General features: G+C 42.1%; 3 protein-coding genes and 1 long non-coding RNA gene across 10 annotated transcripts; 1 reads left to right on the top strand and 3 right to left on the bottom strand.

Annotated features, from left to right (window-relative positions):
- The first annotated feature begins 10 nt into the window (after positions 1-10).
- On the top strand, positions 11-3,903 carry LOC103389559 (uncharacterized). Of its 2 annotated transcripts, none has more exons than XM_008325016.3 (3): positions 11-149; positions 602-955; positions 1,365-3,903. In XM_008325016.3, exon 3 carries the CDS (start codon positions 1,374-1,376, stop codon positions 2,280-2,282), a length of 909 nt encoding a protein of 302 aa, XP_008323238.1. In that variant the 5' UTR covers positions 11-149; positions 602-955; positions 1,365-1,373; the 3' UTR covers positions 2,283-3,903. The 2 variants fall into 2 exon arrangements, with proteins under 2 accessions (XP_008323238.1, XP_008323244.1); XM_008325022.3 differs by having other exon boundaries at positions 20-149; positions 880-955.
- Positions 2,183-6,267, bottom strand: LOC107988679 (uncharacterized). The gene is made up of 3 exons (XR_001760150.2): positions 6,126-6,267; positions 5,844-6,022; positions 2,183-2,268 (listed from the first exon to the last, which is right to left on the bottom strand). It is a non-coding gene; the product is annotated as an uncharacterized LOC107988679 (long non-coding RNA).
- Positions 6,268-7,384: 1,117 nt separating this feature from the next.
- Positions 7,385-10,393, bottom strand: LOC103389547 (zinc finger protein OZF-like). Of its 6 annotated transcripts, none has more exons than XM_008324996.3 (6): positions 10,074-10,393; positions 9,615-9,702; positions 9,417-9,490; positions 8,999-9,243; positions 8,799-8,905; positions 7,385-8,723 (listed from the first exon to the last, which is right to left on the bottom strand). In XM_008324996.3, exons 1-6 carry the CDS (start codon positions 10,264-10,266, stop codon positions 7,508-7,510), a joined length of 1,923 nt encoding a protein of 640 aa, XP_008323218.1. In that variant the 5' UTR covers positions 10,267-10,393; the 3' UTR covers positions 7,385-7,507. The 6 variants fall into 6 exon arrangements, with proteins under 6 accessions (XP_008323218.1, XP_016888338.1, XP_024916442.1 ...); XM_017032849.2 differs by having other exon boundaries at positions 7,385-8,720; XM_025060674.1 differs by having other exon boundaries at positions 7,385-8,905.
- A 153-nt stretch (positions 10,394-10,546) lies between these two features.
- LOC103390133 (zinc finger protein basonuclin-2) lies at positions 10,547-13,030 on the bottom strand (the record flags this gene model as incomplete). Its single annotated transcript, XM_025060867.1, is given in 5 exon segments — positions 10,547-11,292; positions 11,388-11,858; positions 11,860-12,310; positions 12,676-12,741; positions 12,833-13,030. Coding segments are annotated over 5 exon segments (1,728 nt in total), but the record flags the coding sequence as incomplete, so codon positions are not given.
- Positions 13,031-14,520: the final 1,490 nt, after the last annotated feature.

Below are 14,520 nucleotides of genomic sequence, written 5' to 3'. Positions count from 1 at the left end.
AGGTGCACTGGTCCGTCTACTTAAACAGACCGACGGGAAACACGTCACGAATAGAACTATTCGTCGCCCCCCGAACGATATAACTACTACAATTTCATTACATGTTATAAAACCGGGCATGTAAAACACAGAAGATTGCAATATTGAGGGTGAGTATTTTGACTTTTGTATATTTTAACAATTTTAACACATCACTTGTTTAATTATTTGCTGTTTTGTTGCAACTCACAGTTGTTTTATTAGCCAATATTTTGGGATTAGCCTCTTGTTTTGCGAACTTTATTCATTTTTGTAACTAGCTTATAGCCCAGTTGATATCCAAATGTTTCTATGAACTAAAGTTTTTTGGGGGGTGTTGTAATCTATTAGCTTGTCTTGGTTTCTGTCTGTTTGCTTACTTGTAGTTTTAAATACATTTTGGCATTTGTTTATTTTATCATCCACAGTTTTTTGCAGTTTAGCTAGCTATGGGTTATATTATTATTATTATTATTATTCTGCAACTATTTATCTTTTTATTGAAGCTCATTTCATGCTTTTGTGTAATTTTTACTTTCTCTTTTTTAAATCAGTTATCATTTTGTTCTTTTTCTTTTTTCAGCTAACTTAAATATTTGAAGACTACAGAATGGTGCCAGCTGTCATATTTGTTGACATACAAAAACAAATAACTTCTGTGGCTATCATAACTGGTTCTGGGACTGTTTTAATAAATGACAGCCCATGGCTCTCATGGAAAAAACAGACTCAGTACAACTTAAATGTGAGATTTTTGCATCATGCAAAGAAGTTTCTGATTTCCATCCCACAACTGGTGAAAAACAATGCAAAAAAAAACCAACAGTCAATCACTGATGATGGATGTTTTGCGGTGTACAGTAATGTGAACTGACAGACTGGAGTGAAAGATAATCCTCAGGACAGGAGCAGAATCAGACCTGATGCAGCTCACAAGGTTGGTCCTGATTATAGCTTTCCTCTTATACACTTTTTGCAATTAAAAAAAAAAGTTCTTGTCTCTTAATAACTTACCTTTTTTCAGTTAAAATTGTGTTTAGCAGAATAAATTATATTATTGCTGTATGAAATACTACCTACTTTATTTAATGTTTTGGTATTTACTTTTAAGCTAAGTTAGACATACTTTTTTTTTTCATTATAAGAAATATATGTAAATACAGCAAAGCTCATTATGCATTGAAAGGCATCTCTGGTTTTCCCAGGCTCATTTTATTGAGTATTCATTTGTAAATTTTTCCTTGTGGTTTTTGCTGCCTCTAGTGGCTCAAAATATACGGGATATTTAAAACACAACATTGAGGTGAAACCAAAGCTAAGTATTAGCCTTGTTTTTGTTACTTCAGTTAACTACAATGTCGTCGATCGACTCCTTCTCCAACACCTCACTCCTTCACATGGGCTGCAGCGTCAACACATCCCTCTACCCAATCTTCTATCTTTGCTTTCAAACCGCATTCAGTTTGCCTGTCTTCACCACTTTGGCCACCATAAACTTCCTCATCGTCCCCATGTGCATCATCATCCTGTGGATGGGTTTCAGTCGATGTTGGAACGAAGGAAAAGAACCCTTGAGCCACTATGATGTCTTTGTTTACCACATGGCTGCCACCGAGGTCTTGATGAATGTTGGATTTATCTTGAACTGTGTTTCCATTTTCACCTGCAACCTGTCCGTGAGGACGACTGCGTACTATCTTATCACCACTACGTACCCAACGCAGTCTTTCTTCCACTGCTTGACCTGTCTGGAGCGTTACGTAGCGGTGGTCCATCCCATCGCCTACCTGAGTCTGAAGAAGTCCATTTGGTTCCGGCACGTCAGCAGTCTTGCCATTTGTGTCTTCTCCCTGGTACTGATGCTGGTGTGCATCTCCCAGTTCCCAGAGTTCCCTGGTGTGGTGTTCATCGTGGTCCTTCTCCTCGTCATAGCTGTTGTGACGTTCTGCACTCTCGCTATTCTTCATGTTCTGATCAACTCAGGTCTGAGGAAAGTTGGCAGGAAAGGGATCGACCAATCAAAGCTGAGGGCCTACCATCACATTCTGCTCATCACAGGAACCCTGGTGCTGAGGTCGTTAGGTCTCATGATTTACAACGTGATCTTCATGCTGGACGCAGGTCAACACAGCCTGGGCTGTTTGGTTCTGGTGTTTGGGAGTTTGTTCTGTCTTCCCTGCAGCGCCCTGGTTCCTCTGCAGTATCTGCACAGAGCGGGAGTCTTCGCCTGTTTCAGCTGTAAAACCAGACCTTTAGACAAATAGATGAGAAGTCACCATGATGCTAGGCCCTGAGCAGAGCACTAGCCACAAATTAAATATTAGAACAGTTCTCAACAAAGGAGAAAATAATAGAATTCATGGAATAATATAGTATTCGTATTAATTCCTATATTCGTAAGATAGGAATTAAGACTCAAATACACTCAAGTTAGAAGTACTGAAGCAAATAGATAAAAATCAAACTATATGAAAATTCAGTGGTGGACAAATTAAAGAAATACAGAACTAATCAATATAAAGGCTTCACATCAACACGCTGTTACCTCTGAGCAATAAAACTGACCCATTGATCCCTCTAGCATTTTTGCTTCTTCATTGAGTTTCTGTTAAGATTCATGAGATTCAAAAAGCCTTGCACCCTGACACGTCATTAAAAACAAATTGCGGTCTGATTGATTGACGACTGTCGGCTCACCATGTCCCGATGTCTCGGGGTGGTCTTTGCCTGTGCGACTGCTATGCCTGTGAGTGGCACCTCTAACAAAGGGATCCTGGGATTCCGTAAGGGTCACCTCAAGCCTTGTTTGCACCCCTCCACCAGACTTGAGATTGGGAGAGAGAGGGCTTCGTTCCCATACAGGCCTATGCTGCTGAGACATCTGGGTAGTCCAAGCCACTTCCTCTCCTGTGCATTAACCAACGTCTCAGGACGATTGTCATGGGATAGGGTGACCTCATAGATTGAAGTTGGCCACATAAGGCGGGGGAAGTCCAAAGAGAAAGCACCGGAGCTTCAGCTTCCCTGGGAGAGCAGTGCTGTTTATCTGCTTTAGGCTAGGGATTGAATCCCATCTTTGAGCTCTGCATTGTACCAGCGACCAAGGCCTTTGATGGGCTTCTCCATGATTGTTGTTTATATGGAGCCTCCTATTGGTGAGGTGGCCCTTGACAATTGAGCTACTGCAGGATCGAATTAGTTTGATCTTCATTCTTGCCCATCTGATGTTATTCTGGAGTTTATTAGAAAATTGACATATAAAGGCCAAGCATTCATGTTTTTAGCATTTAGCATTTTGCTCCTCGTGGTGAAGTGACGACTATTGTATTCTTTGAGTGGAGAGAGAGCGTTCAATGAAAAAATATTTTGTTTTCCACTCCTTATTAAACACTCACCGTCCACTTGTCGTTTCTTTTACTAAAGGGTTGGGATTTTAAACAAAAGCAAAGTGTGAGAAATACACCTCACCTCTGGAGTGCGCCATCTAGGGAAAACACAAGCATTGCAGGAAATATGCAACATGACAAATCTGATGATAATATAATTTAATAATATAATTGGGACAAGATTGAAGGCCAGATTAAAAAGACCTTAAGTCATTTCAGACCTAAATTCAAACTTTTAGAATTAAACATTTTTAATTTTGTTTTTGTCAACATGTAAATAACAATCGATTGAAGGCTGTAGACACAGAAAACAAGGACCAAGGGATATATTTTTGATTGAAACTCTATTGTTGTATTAATGTAAAAATGCTAAAAGGTGTTTTTGTGTAAATTATCACATAACATTGTGTGACACTACTGTAGTTTTGTGTATTGTGCATCGACGTTGTTAAGATCTTTTTAGACGTGCGTGTGTGTGTGCAGTGATAAAAAAATGTCTGTGGCTCAACCTGATTCTTTCTTGATACACTGTAGAAAAAAAAGATTAATTAAATTCATTAAACTCAGAGAGTAAGTAGCTGACGTTTCCATGTCCTGACAACTGTATCTAATATTCATTGTTCATTATCTGTTGGTGAACTTGCTACTTCAATGTCATATTGTGATTATAATTATTGGTGCGTTCAAGTTGTACATGAATGTCGGAATTTACGTTGTTAAACTGAAGCACAGACATGTAGTACAGGACAACATTAAAGAAATACACCTCAATACCTGAAACTCCCACACGTGTGCGTGTTGTTTCGACAGGAACACATGCGGGTGTGCTTGGTTTTTCCTACTGTAAAGCCAACCTATGTTGTTCCTAGACGTAGAAGGCAGATGTTAAAAGTAGGAATAAGAATATCTTGCACAACAAAGTCCACACCAGCAGCTTCTGTGTCCCTGTGAGCTAAAGCCACTGATTTCCTCTATGTGGTAAGTTCAGCTTTTTCAAAGCCACTTTTAGTGGTCATTAGAGTACCATTAGATTATATGTGCACAACACATATATTGAAATATGAAGTTGACAAGAGTGCATGTGGTTGAATTAATTTTGCATCAAAAATGCTAAAAAGCCCAAGAAAACATGCACCTGCAGGTGCATGTTTCTTCTACTCAGGCTAAAAAGACACAATACTTCAGTCAAACAAATTAAGTCAAATATGAACACAAAATGGCCAAACATGACTTTTGCAAATAATGCAACATAGTACACATGAATATAAAAGCCTTTGAATGCAAGTCATCAGGGTCAACAGCTAAAACTTGTGGTCTGTGTACTCAGAGTACACAGGTATAAACACCAGCCGCTGTTTTGACAGCCCATTTGAATTCTCTCAGATACGGCAGACTGTATGAAAATCACTCCATCCCTGCAGCTACGATCCTGTCAGTCCATGTGTTCCACAAACACAACAACAACAACAACTCCAGCTGCAGCCTGGACACCTCAACACCACTGTGTAAGTTCTAGAGCTTTGGAGTCGATGTGAAAGTATTCCAGGTCTGTGCTCTGAACATTGTCTGGTGAGGGAGCAGCTCCAGGATCTAACTGCTGGTCTTTCTGTGAACAGTTTGCAGGATTAGCCTAACTTTTCACTCCAAGTTGACTGTAGGTGTGAATGTGATGGACTAGAGACAGACAGGGTCTAACCCCGTCCTCACCTGTTCAGCCCCCGTTCCCCCGTGGCCCTGAAAAGTACTGTAGTAAGTTGTGGACGAAGAGGTTTTTGCCCTGTGGGGGTCACTGTTGAGTTGTACCTTTATGCCTGTTGTTTGTTGTCATTGTTTATGTCTTCTATTGCTAATGAGGAAAATGATGTTGACTCAGTGTCCTTCAGTCAAATGAGAGTGTGCCATAGACAGAGAAGCTCTCTATTTAATTTATGACATGCAAAAAGACAGCCACAGTGAGGTGTGTGTGTGTGTGTGCGTCCATCACTGGGCACATCAAAAACCAACACACACTACAAGTTTAATTATAATCAGGTCTGAAGCAGGAACCAGGAGGAGAACCTGGGAACCAGGAGGTGAGTGTTATCTCAGCTGACTTTATTTAAACATCTGTTTAAATCTACTCCACGAGAAGTTAGGAGCAGAGTCACTGCTCATCATCTGCTGCCTCCAACACTAAGTTCAAATATTTATTTTTTGACTAGACAGTGTTAAATGCTTTGCTTTGTTTTACCTCAGTGACACAGACTGACCACTGGAGGCAGTGGTTTACAAACATCAATTTCTTACATTTCTACCTCCGCACATTCTTTAGCCAGGTTTAGCTGATGCTTGTGTATCATCTAGGTCTTTGTCTTCACAGACATGTCGATCAACTCCACCCAAACCCAACTGTATCACTGTATGGACTCCACAATCGCCTTAAAGATGAGCATCACTTACAACATCATCAAAACCTTGGCCTTATTCCCTCTCTGTGTCCTTGTCCTCCTCCATGGACTCCATCGTTTCAAACACGGGCATTCCTTCAAATCTGGGAGCCACAGCGACGTGTTCACGTACCACCTGGTGGCCATAGAGCTGAGCGGTCTGGTCGGAGTTCCCGTCTTCCTTATTGGAATCTATCACAACAAGCCAGTGTTAGTTTTTGTTGCCCTCAATTTTACAGATATGGTTCTTCCTGCAGAGATGTGCTTCCACATCTTGACCTGTGTGGAGCGCTACCTGGCTGTAGTTCACCCAGTCACCTACAGGCGGCTGAAGCAGTCATCAGGTATCTGGATCAGAAATGTCAGTATCAGCTGCGTATGGCTGTTGTGTTTCGGCTGGAGAGGTGTATCGGTCCTGTACGCTCCGGAGGTCCCTGTCGTTCCGTTCACCATAATGCTGCTGCTGTCGTTCACAATCGTTTCCTTCTGTAGCCTCAACGTTCTCTGCGTTCTGATTCGTCCGAGGCCCGGAAACGTGGCCAAACACCCAGTGCGCACACATGCTAACCATTCCAGCCAGCGCGCCCTCCACACTGCCATGGCCATCATGGCGGTGCTGTTCCTGTGGTTCGTGAGCTTGCTCACCTGCATTGCTCTGAGTGCATTAGAACTGCTAAGCTACGAGGGTGGCTGCATACTGCTGGTTATTGGGCTCACCACTGGGCTGCCCAGTAATTTGGTTTTACCTCTGCTGTTCCTACACAGGGCTAGGAAAACTGATCTGTGGTCAGTGTTCAGGCATCCAGTCAATTAGGAGTAAAGATACGGTCGTATTTACTAGATAAAGGTTTAACTAGTCAGGAATTGTGATGTATGTCCTGTTTAAGAAATACATTTTACTGCAGTAACTATAGCCAGGAATAAGGAGTTGTATTTAACAAATGCAGAGGAGTGGGCTTGTGTTCAGGTTCATTTCAAACCTAAAACATCTGGTAAATGAAAAGAACCCAACACCAATAGAGGTGAACACGTCTTATGTGTTTGAATTAAAAGGCAGACGATGAGATTATTATTTCTTATGTTGTTGTTTTTTTACTGTGAATTTGAGGTTTGGATGTTGAATTTGACTTCAAACATACAATACTTTGCTAAGCTTCAGTTTCATAACATATGTCTGGTGAAGTGTGGTGGTTTAATAATAAAATAACGTTAGCACAACATTAAATCGTGACTGTTGTTGTTTGGACGAGCGTCGCCACCAGGAATCAAACAGGTGATCTGCATGCAGTACGGCAAGAGCATCAACCACTCACCCTGATTGTCAACTTCGTCAGCCTCAGTAAGGCCCCGCCCCCTGGTCAGTGTCAGATTACAGACACCTGTTGATCATGTCTGTGTGGTCGGTGGTGCAGGTTTGTAAATAAGCTCTTTTAGTGATGCTGTTGCAAAACTCAGGGCCATTAGTGGGCCAGAACAGTTCAGATTCAGACTCTCTTTGTAGCTGGGTTCCAGGACTACTAAAAGTTTCAAAGTAAGATTCTCACCAACAACAAATAATCATTAGTATTTTATTAGATTTAATTTAAATAGCATGTGTTAGCACGCAACCTACCGCAATGTACAGAAAGTGCTTCATATAACTGGTCAGATTCCAATCAGTTGTCATGTGTTTTTTTGCTACGTCACAGCTTCTGCCGTGCGGTGACTTTTCATGTGTGTTTTGAGGCAGTGGCTCTGCGTGAACGCTTTGTCGCACAGCGTACACTTGTACGGCCTCTCGCCGTTGTGTGTCCTCATGTGAACATTCAAGTGCGTCTTGCGAGCACACGCCTTCCCACAAACGCCGCAGATGAAGGCTTTGACACCCGAGTGGGTGGTGACATGGTTGTCCAGGTTGCTCTTGCGCTTGAAGGCCCACCCACAGTCAGGGCAGCGGTACGGTGTTTCTCCGGTGTGGATCCTCATGTGAATGGTCAGTGTTCCCTTTGTGTTAAACCCGCGTCCACACTGGTTGCAGCTGTAGGGTTTCTCATCAGTGTGTGTCCTCATGTGGATCTGCAGCTGCTTGCTGGTCAGGAACATCTTGCAGCAGACGTCGCACAGGTACGATCGCTCTCGGTCCATGTGGATCTTCTCATGTTGCCTTAAGGTGCCGGCCAGTTTGAAGCTCCGCCCACAGACCTCACATCGGTGCGGTCTTTCTCCAGAATGGATCATCTTGTGCCGGGACAGAGACCTGTAGTCGCTGAGGGATTTGCCGCAAACGCCACACATGTGCATCTTCTTCTTCTTCAGCTCCTCCTGAGGTTTTAGACCCTCGTGGATCTTCTGATGGTTCTCCAGGGACATCTTCGACACAAAGGCAGCCTCACACAGGTTGCATTTCTGCAGCGTCCGGTCCGATTGTGTGGTCATGTGTTCATCAATACTGTGAGATTCATGGCACTGTTGAAGATGATCCTTCAGGAACTCTGTGGTCTCCAGACGTTCTCCACAGATGCCGCAGACACTTCCTGCATCGTCAGTGTGACTCCAGACATGTTGGACGAATGCTTCGTCAGATCCGTTGAAAGCTCCACAGACTTTACAAACAGGGATGTTGTCACCATTTTCCTGCTTATTCATTTTCATGTTCTGGTTCTTCTCCTCTCTCTCGTCAGGTCTGAGATCTTTTCCTACTTTGACTTCATGTTCACTTTGAGCTGTAGGACAGAACACAGTGTCCAGAACCGGCAGCATCCTCAGATTCTCATCATTAGCTTCTTCTGTTAGCATGTTGCTTTCCTCCTGAGATGTTGAGCTTGTAAACAGGATGTTAATGCTGCGCCCTTCCTCTTTGGCCTCCTCCTCCTCCTCCTCCTCCTCCTCAACCTTCTCATCACAAAGATAACTGCTTTGGGAAAAACAGAAAAGAACTTGTGAAATTTTTGAAATGTTAAATTCTGATTTGATGTTCCACCTGGTGTACCTGGTCTGTGGGCTGATGTCTTCACATGGCCACATGGGGGCAGCAGACGTAGAGGCCTTTGTCTCCAGATTTGACCCTTCCTCCATTTTTTCTGTCTCTTTTTGTATCTAAAAAACAAAAATACACATAATGAACATCTGAATTTTTTTTTTTTAATCTCAGCCACTACTGTATCTCTACAACATTGTGGGGTGAACTACCTTTGGTCTGATGAAGATGGTGGATGTCTGGCCTTCAGCAGAATGAATATTTTCAAAGAATTCCTCCAGTGTCCAGGTCTTTGGGTCCAAACACTGTAAGCTCCGCCCCTTGTCAGACGTCAGGATGTCAAAAGGTTGGTTCTGCCCTGCCAGCTGAGGGACGCTGGACCTTATCAGGTCCAGGAGGTCTGACTCCCGAAGACTTCGAGGACACTTAAGTGTCAACATTGGACATTTTTTCAGAACTTTGAAGGAACAGAAGAAAAACTACTTTATGTTGTGTTTGCTTCACAGTGTAGATGAGTTTTAGGAACAATCACTAATATGTATCTAACACTGAAAACGTGTCTCTGCAGTGACTGATACAACCATGTATAAAACTAGAACTACTCCTTTAATCCTGTATGATTTTATTTACCATTTTTAGTCAGCACTTTAGTCCGTGGGTTTTCCAGAAAGCAAATCTGGAGATCCACAAGTTCCACTGTGTAACTGTGTGCACAAAAAAAAAAAATTAAAATAAAAAAAAATCAGTTGATATGATTTAGAGGTGTTTTCTTTCCCACCAACTTTCTGTATTGACCCTGAGGAAAAGTATATGATTCTTCTGAAGAACCTTGTCAGACTGTTATCGTCTTCCTCAGTTTCACCCTCCTCCTCCTCCTTCTCCTCCTGGTCACTCTGTCTCCTGCTTTGATTTTCACCTAAAAACACACATCAGTTACTCCCGAATCTATGGGAATGTTCATAAAAACATTTTAATTATTAGCGACGATCAGTATTGTTGTTTTTTTACATTAGCTTTAGCAATGTTGTCTGATTTTATATGCAGATCGCGTTCCTTCTCTTAGTAATAATTGTGACCATTTGGTCAATGACATTATTGCCGACGTAAAGAGAAAAGATTCTTTGGAAATAAATGGTGTTTATTGTTAAATTAACTATAGTACACTTTGTCAAAACACGAGGTGAAAAATAAATGATTTGGATTCGTTATGGTGTTTGTCTCGCTCATGTCCGTATAATTCATTTAATGCCCCTTTGAACAGTAAGAAAATGAACTCTGTTAACTAACCAGCTAAATTCAGTTGAACCCGCGGCTGCTGCAGCAGCTCCAGCTGCTTCCTCTGCCGGTCGATTTGCTCCCTTAAGAACGAAGCCTCCTCCTCATATCCTGCTACGATTCCTTCCACGGCCGCTAAAATATCCTGCGTGGCTACCGCGAGTCTTTGCGAAACAAAGTCTTTAAAAATCTGGACCTTGGACATTTTACTGTCACGTTGTCATTTTCTGGTGTCATTTGTCAATGTGTCAATTTGAAAATGTGAACAACTAGCCTTGTTTACGAACGTCATGCATCTTTTCCGGTTTGGTCCGTCACGAAATGGGCCCCGACTCGAATTGAAATGTTCCTGTGCAGTAAATAAAATGTAATAAAATAAAATAAAATAGTATGTAAAAAATAATAGTTTAAAAATCGTATCCAAGGGTAACATTTAATTTTAATATGTCTAATTTATTTATTTAATTAAGAAAATAAGTAAGGTACTGAAGAACTCTATTTTGTCACAATTCGTGACTGGATATAATGGAATAATTACAGAGTCACAACTGAGTCCATAAATATATTTAGTTAGTTAATATTACATTTACACTCAACAAAAACGCACCATACAGAGGAGTTTAGAGTAATCTATCCATGATACAGTACTATCTAACACTGAGAAGTACAGAGGAGAGGATCTTATTGCTTTAGAACTCCTGCTCCTTCTTGATGCTCCTCCCTTTCACCTCCTCTCTCTCTATCTTCACCGGTTTGCTTAGCTTCCTGGGTTTCTTCTTTGGAACGGTGTCACCTGACTCCCACTGATGCTGCTGATTGGTTACTGTGTCACTGCTGCCCTTTGCCTTGATGTTGAATGCAGTGAGGCCTGGTGGTGTTTCAGGGGTCAGGTCATTGGTGTTGATGTTGACCAGATGTTGGGTTTCCTCCACCACATAAGGAGTAACAGATGATTGAGGAAGAGGCAGCTGCAGGTTGAAGGAGTTGTTCCAGGTCAAGTGCTTGTTATGAGGAGTAGGAGGAGGGGTTGCTCCAGGTGTTGGTGGAACACATTCTAGGTTTTTATGGGTACCCGCATCTATTTTGGAACCAGAACCGTGTAGCCGTGGGTTCGGGTTGGCACTGTGTCGGTTCCGACTTCGCAGCGAGCTGAAGACCATGGTGCAGCCAGCCACGGTGCAGCGGTGTTTGATCTTCAGGTGGACGGCGTTGTAGTGGATCTTCAATGTGCCTGGTCCAACAGGAGGAGGCAGTGTTACTTAAGTTAGCACAGAAATAAAAAACAAAGCAGGATGTTTGCAGTGTGTTTGCGCAGCTCCTCTCTACCTTTGTCATAGAAGCTTTTTCCACAAACACCACAGCAGACTCTCCCTTTCCGACCTCCTGTAGAAGAAGACGGAAGGGAGCATGAGGGTGGAAGGGGTTGGAGGGTGCACGAAGACAGGCACGGGGGCAACGTCTGGAAGTTCTTCACGGGAGACACTGAGGAAGAAAAGGCTGACAGATGGGGTGCAGAGAAAGATGTGGGGCTGAATGAAGAAGATGAGGAGGTGGACCTCTGTTTGGCCACACCCATGTGAGGAACCAGGTGTTCACTGCCGTGAAGGTTCTGAGGAACCAGGAAACGAGCGTTTGGCTTGTCAAAGTCCGCTTCGATTTTTATGACAGGTTCACTTTTGGACTGCAGCAGTGTCGGACTGGGCTCACCGTTGGATCTGTCCCTGCTCTGCTGCAGTCCCTGAGAAAGCCGTGTCCCATCAGGCTCCTGTAGCTGCAGAGACAGCGTTAATGGTGGGACCTGGAGGAATACCAAGAAGGAGGTCAAAAACACAAAACTCTGGGATTAAATCACTGGTGTTTAGAAGCTCTAAAAACATCTCTACCTTGTTGGATGGAACCAAATGTCCGAAGGGCGACGCTGAGAAGTGGAACGGCAGAAGCAAAGACAGTCCACCTGGGAAGTTTTCAAAATGGCCGACAGTCTTGTTGCAGTCCAGGACAGTTTTACTCTCTAGATGACAGACATCCGTCCCAAAATGTTCTCTAGAGTTTTGGAACGTTCCAGGACTCCTTATGTTGAGAGAAGTATTTAGGCAGCAGGTTTTCTGGTTGACGGCAGACAGGAAGTGATGCGTCATTAGGTCAACGATGGATCGGGTTTCACCAAAACGCAGAAACTGTTTAATGATGAGAAGCTCTTCTTCTGGGGTTACCATCGTCCAACAGTCCAACACCTTCCCCACTGGAGACTGAAGAGAACAAGGGTTGATAACCCCAGTGAATGCTGGGTAATCTAACTATGTACACTGTGGTTCATACAAACCTAAGAATTGTTTATTTTTTGCCATAACATAATTGTCAATAACTTTTAGTCAAATTTAACAACATGCTTTTGATCATGCTAACTCACATTAGCATGTCTTAAGTAGTTAGCCCAGTGTTGTACTTCATATTAGCAGTTTGTTCTGGCTAACATTAGCATAGCATCTTTGTTATTTGAATACATATTTCAACAAATATCATCAAAATTAACATTTTGTAATAGCTGTTGTTTTTATTTTGATGTTTGTGTTTTGATTACATAGCTTTTTTGATGCTTTTTTCTTTTTAGTACCTGCAGCATGTAACCTCTGACATAATCTCCCAGACTCCAGCCCAGTGTGTTGAGGATGTGTCCAACCTGAAAACAGAGCAGGTCACACTGGATCCCTCCCATATTAAAGCCACACTGTGCATTGATCTGCAGAGGCAGGGACACTGCCGGCTTCTACCTGCTGGGCGCTCAGGACGCTGTAGAGTCGGTCCAGAAGGATCTTCAGATGGACAGGCACAGCCTGAGCTCCATACAGCACCAGAGAGCTGAGGTCCAGCACCGGTCCAGGAAGAACCACCTCCACTGGGCTGCACCTGGAGGACGTCTGGGCCTGGAGCTTCTGCAGAGCTACAGGAGAAACAGTGAGAGGAACTGATCAAAGGTAAGTGTGTGTGTGTGTGCGTGTGTGTGTGTTGTGTGCAGATGTCCTGCCCAGATGTTAGCGGTGATGTGATGACAGCGTCACCTCATTTTGTGTCACCGTTGTGACTGAACACATCTGCACTTTGTGTATGAATGTGTGTGTGTGTGTGTGTGTGTTAGAAACAGGTTGTTTTGTACATTTTGTCAACATCTCTCTGGGTGTGAGCAGCACCAGTCGTCAGATCGACTCCACACCGTATGAATGTGGAGTCCCAATAACTGAGAGTCGTTGAATGAAACTTGAACAATGTAACATGTTAGACCCAAACCCAGTGTGTGACATGTGGGAGCACATTATCATCTGGACACACTTGAATCATGTTTTACTGTGTGTGTGTGTGTGTGTGTTTGTTACCGTGCATCACCCAGCCGTGTCCACATCCATCACATGACCTGAATTTAACTTTTCCAGGTTTGAAGCCCAGACAGCAGCAGCCGGACTCAGTGCATTTGATAGACTGTAAAAAAAAAAAAAACACACACACACTTTATATTATATTATATTATATTATATTATATTAACACAAGGTCAATAAAGTTATAAAAAATATTTTATTATTTGTGGAAGCAACACACACACACACACACACTCGTTACCTCGTCCACGTCTGTCGTCTCTCTCATGTTTCACTCCTGCGGTTACAATAGAAAACAACAATTATTTTATGGGGAAACAATATTATGATAATAATTATTTTTTAAAGTATAATAATTTTGTCATTTCTCTTTCATTTTAAAAATAATAATAAACAATACGTTTTGTCTACATTTGTGAACGGCTCTGTATTTCACGTGTTAAAAAACAAGGTGAAATCGAGGTGTTTGTTAATTCAATTTAAATATGTTTGGAGACGATACTCTTTGTCATTTTCTTACTTATTGAAGCTCAAAATTCACACAAACATTTGATCTAAATGATATGTAAAATATTATAAGTAATATTTGATCTAAATGATATGTAAAATATTTAAAAGTAAAATGCAACAATAATTAAAAAACATGATTTAATCATAAATTGAAATATGAAAAGCTTGACCTCACCTGTGTGTTGATGAATCCAATTAAAGGTTCAATCTTCATCTTTTATTTCACTTTGTTAAATATTTTTAGACTTTTTCTAAATGTTCTTCCCAGGATCAGGGGTGAGTCTCCGCTCAGTGAATCCCACACACGCGCGCGCCTGTGTGTGTGTGTGTGTGTGTATACAGTAGGTACAGTTTTATTTTGTCTTTTAAAGCCTCCTTCTCCTCCTCCTCCTCCTGCTGACAGGAGCTCTCTGATTGGTGGAGAACAGAGTCTTCGTCTTCATCTTCTCCATCATCTTCTTCACCTTTTTTTTCTTTCTTGTCTTCTTTTGTCTCCACCCTGACAGAAAAGTGGTGAACATATTTTTGATAAAAACTTCTCAGATCAGTCTTATCTTCTTAATTCATCACTTACTTT

This window comes from Cynoglossus semilaevis, chromosome 1, assembly GCF_000523025.1.
Source record: "Cynoglossus semilaevis isolate Cse_v1.0 chromosome 1, Cse_v1.0, whole genome shotgun sequence".
Classification (NCBI taxonomy): Eukaryota; Metazoa; Chordata; class Actinopteri; order Pleuronectiformes; family Cynoglossidae; genus Cynoglossus; species Cynoglossus semilaevis.
This window is presented reverse-complemented; position numbering and strand designations above follow the sequence as displayed.

Bases quoted from the DNA above. Each gene is read 5' to 3' on its own strand.
- LOC103389547 (XM_025060674.1), bottom strand. From the start codon at position 10,266: ATGTCCAAGGTCCAGATTTTTAAAGACTTTGTTTCGCAAAGACTCGCG. The intron at 9,491-9,614 runs GTTCTTCAGAAG...TTGTGCACACAG, and splicing joins GACGATAACAGTCTGACAAG to TTACACAGTGGAACTTGTGG. The intron at 9,244-9,416 runs GTAAATAAAATC...GTTCCTTCAAAG, and splicing joins TAAAGTGCTGACTAAAAATG to TTCTGAAAAAATGTCCAATG.
- LOC103389559 (XM_008325016.3), top strand. From the start codon at position 1,374: ATGTCGTCGATCGACTCCTTCTCCAACACCTCACTCCTTCACATGGGC.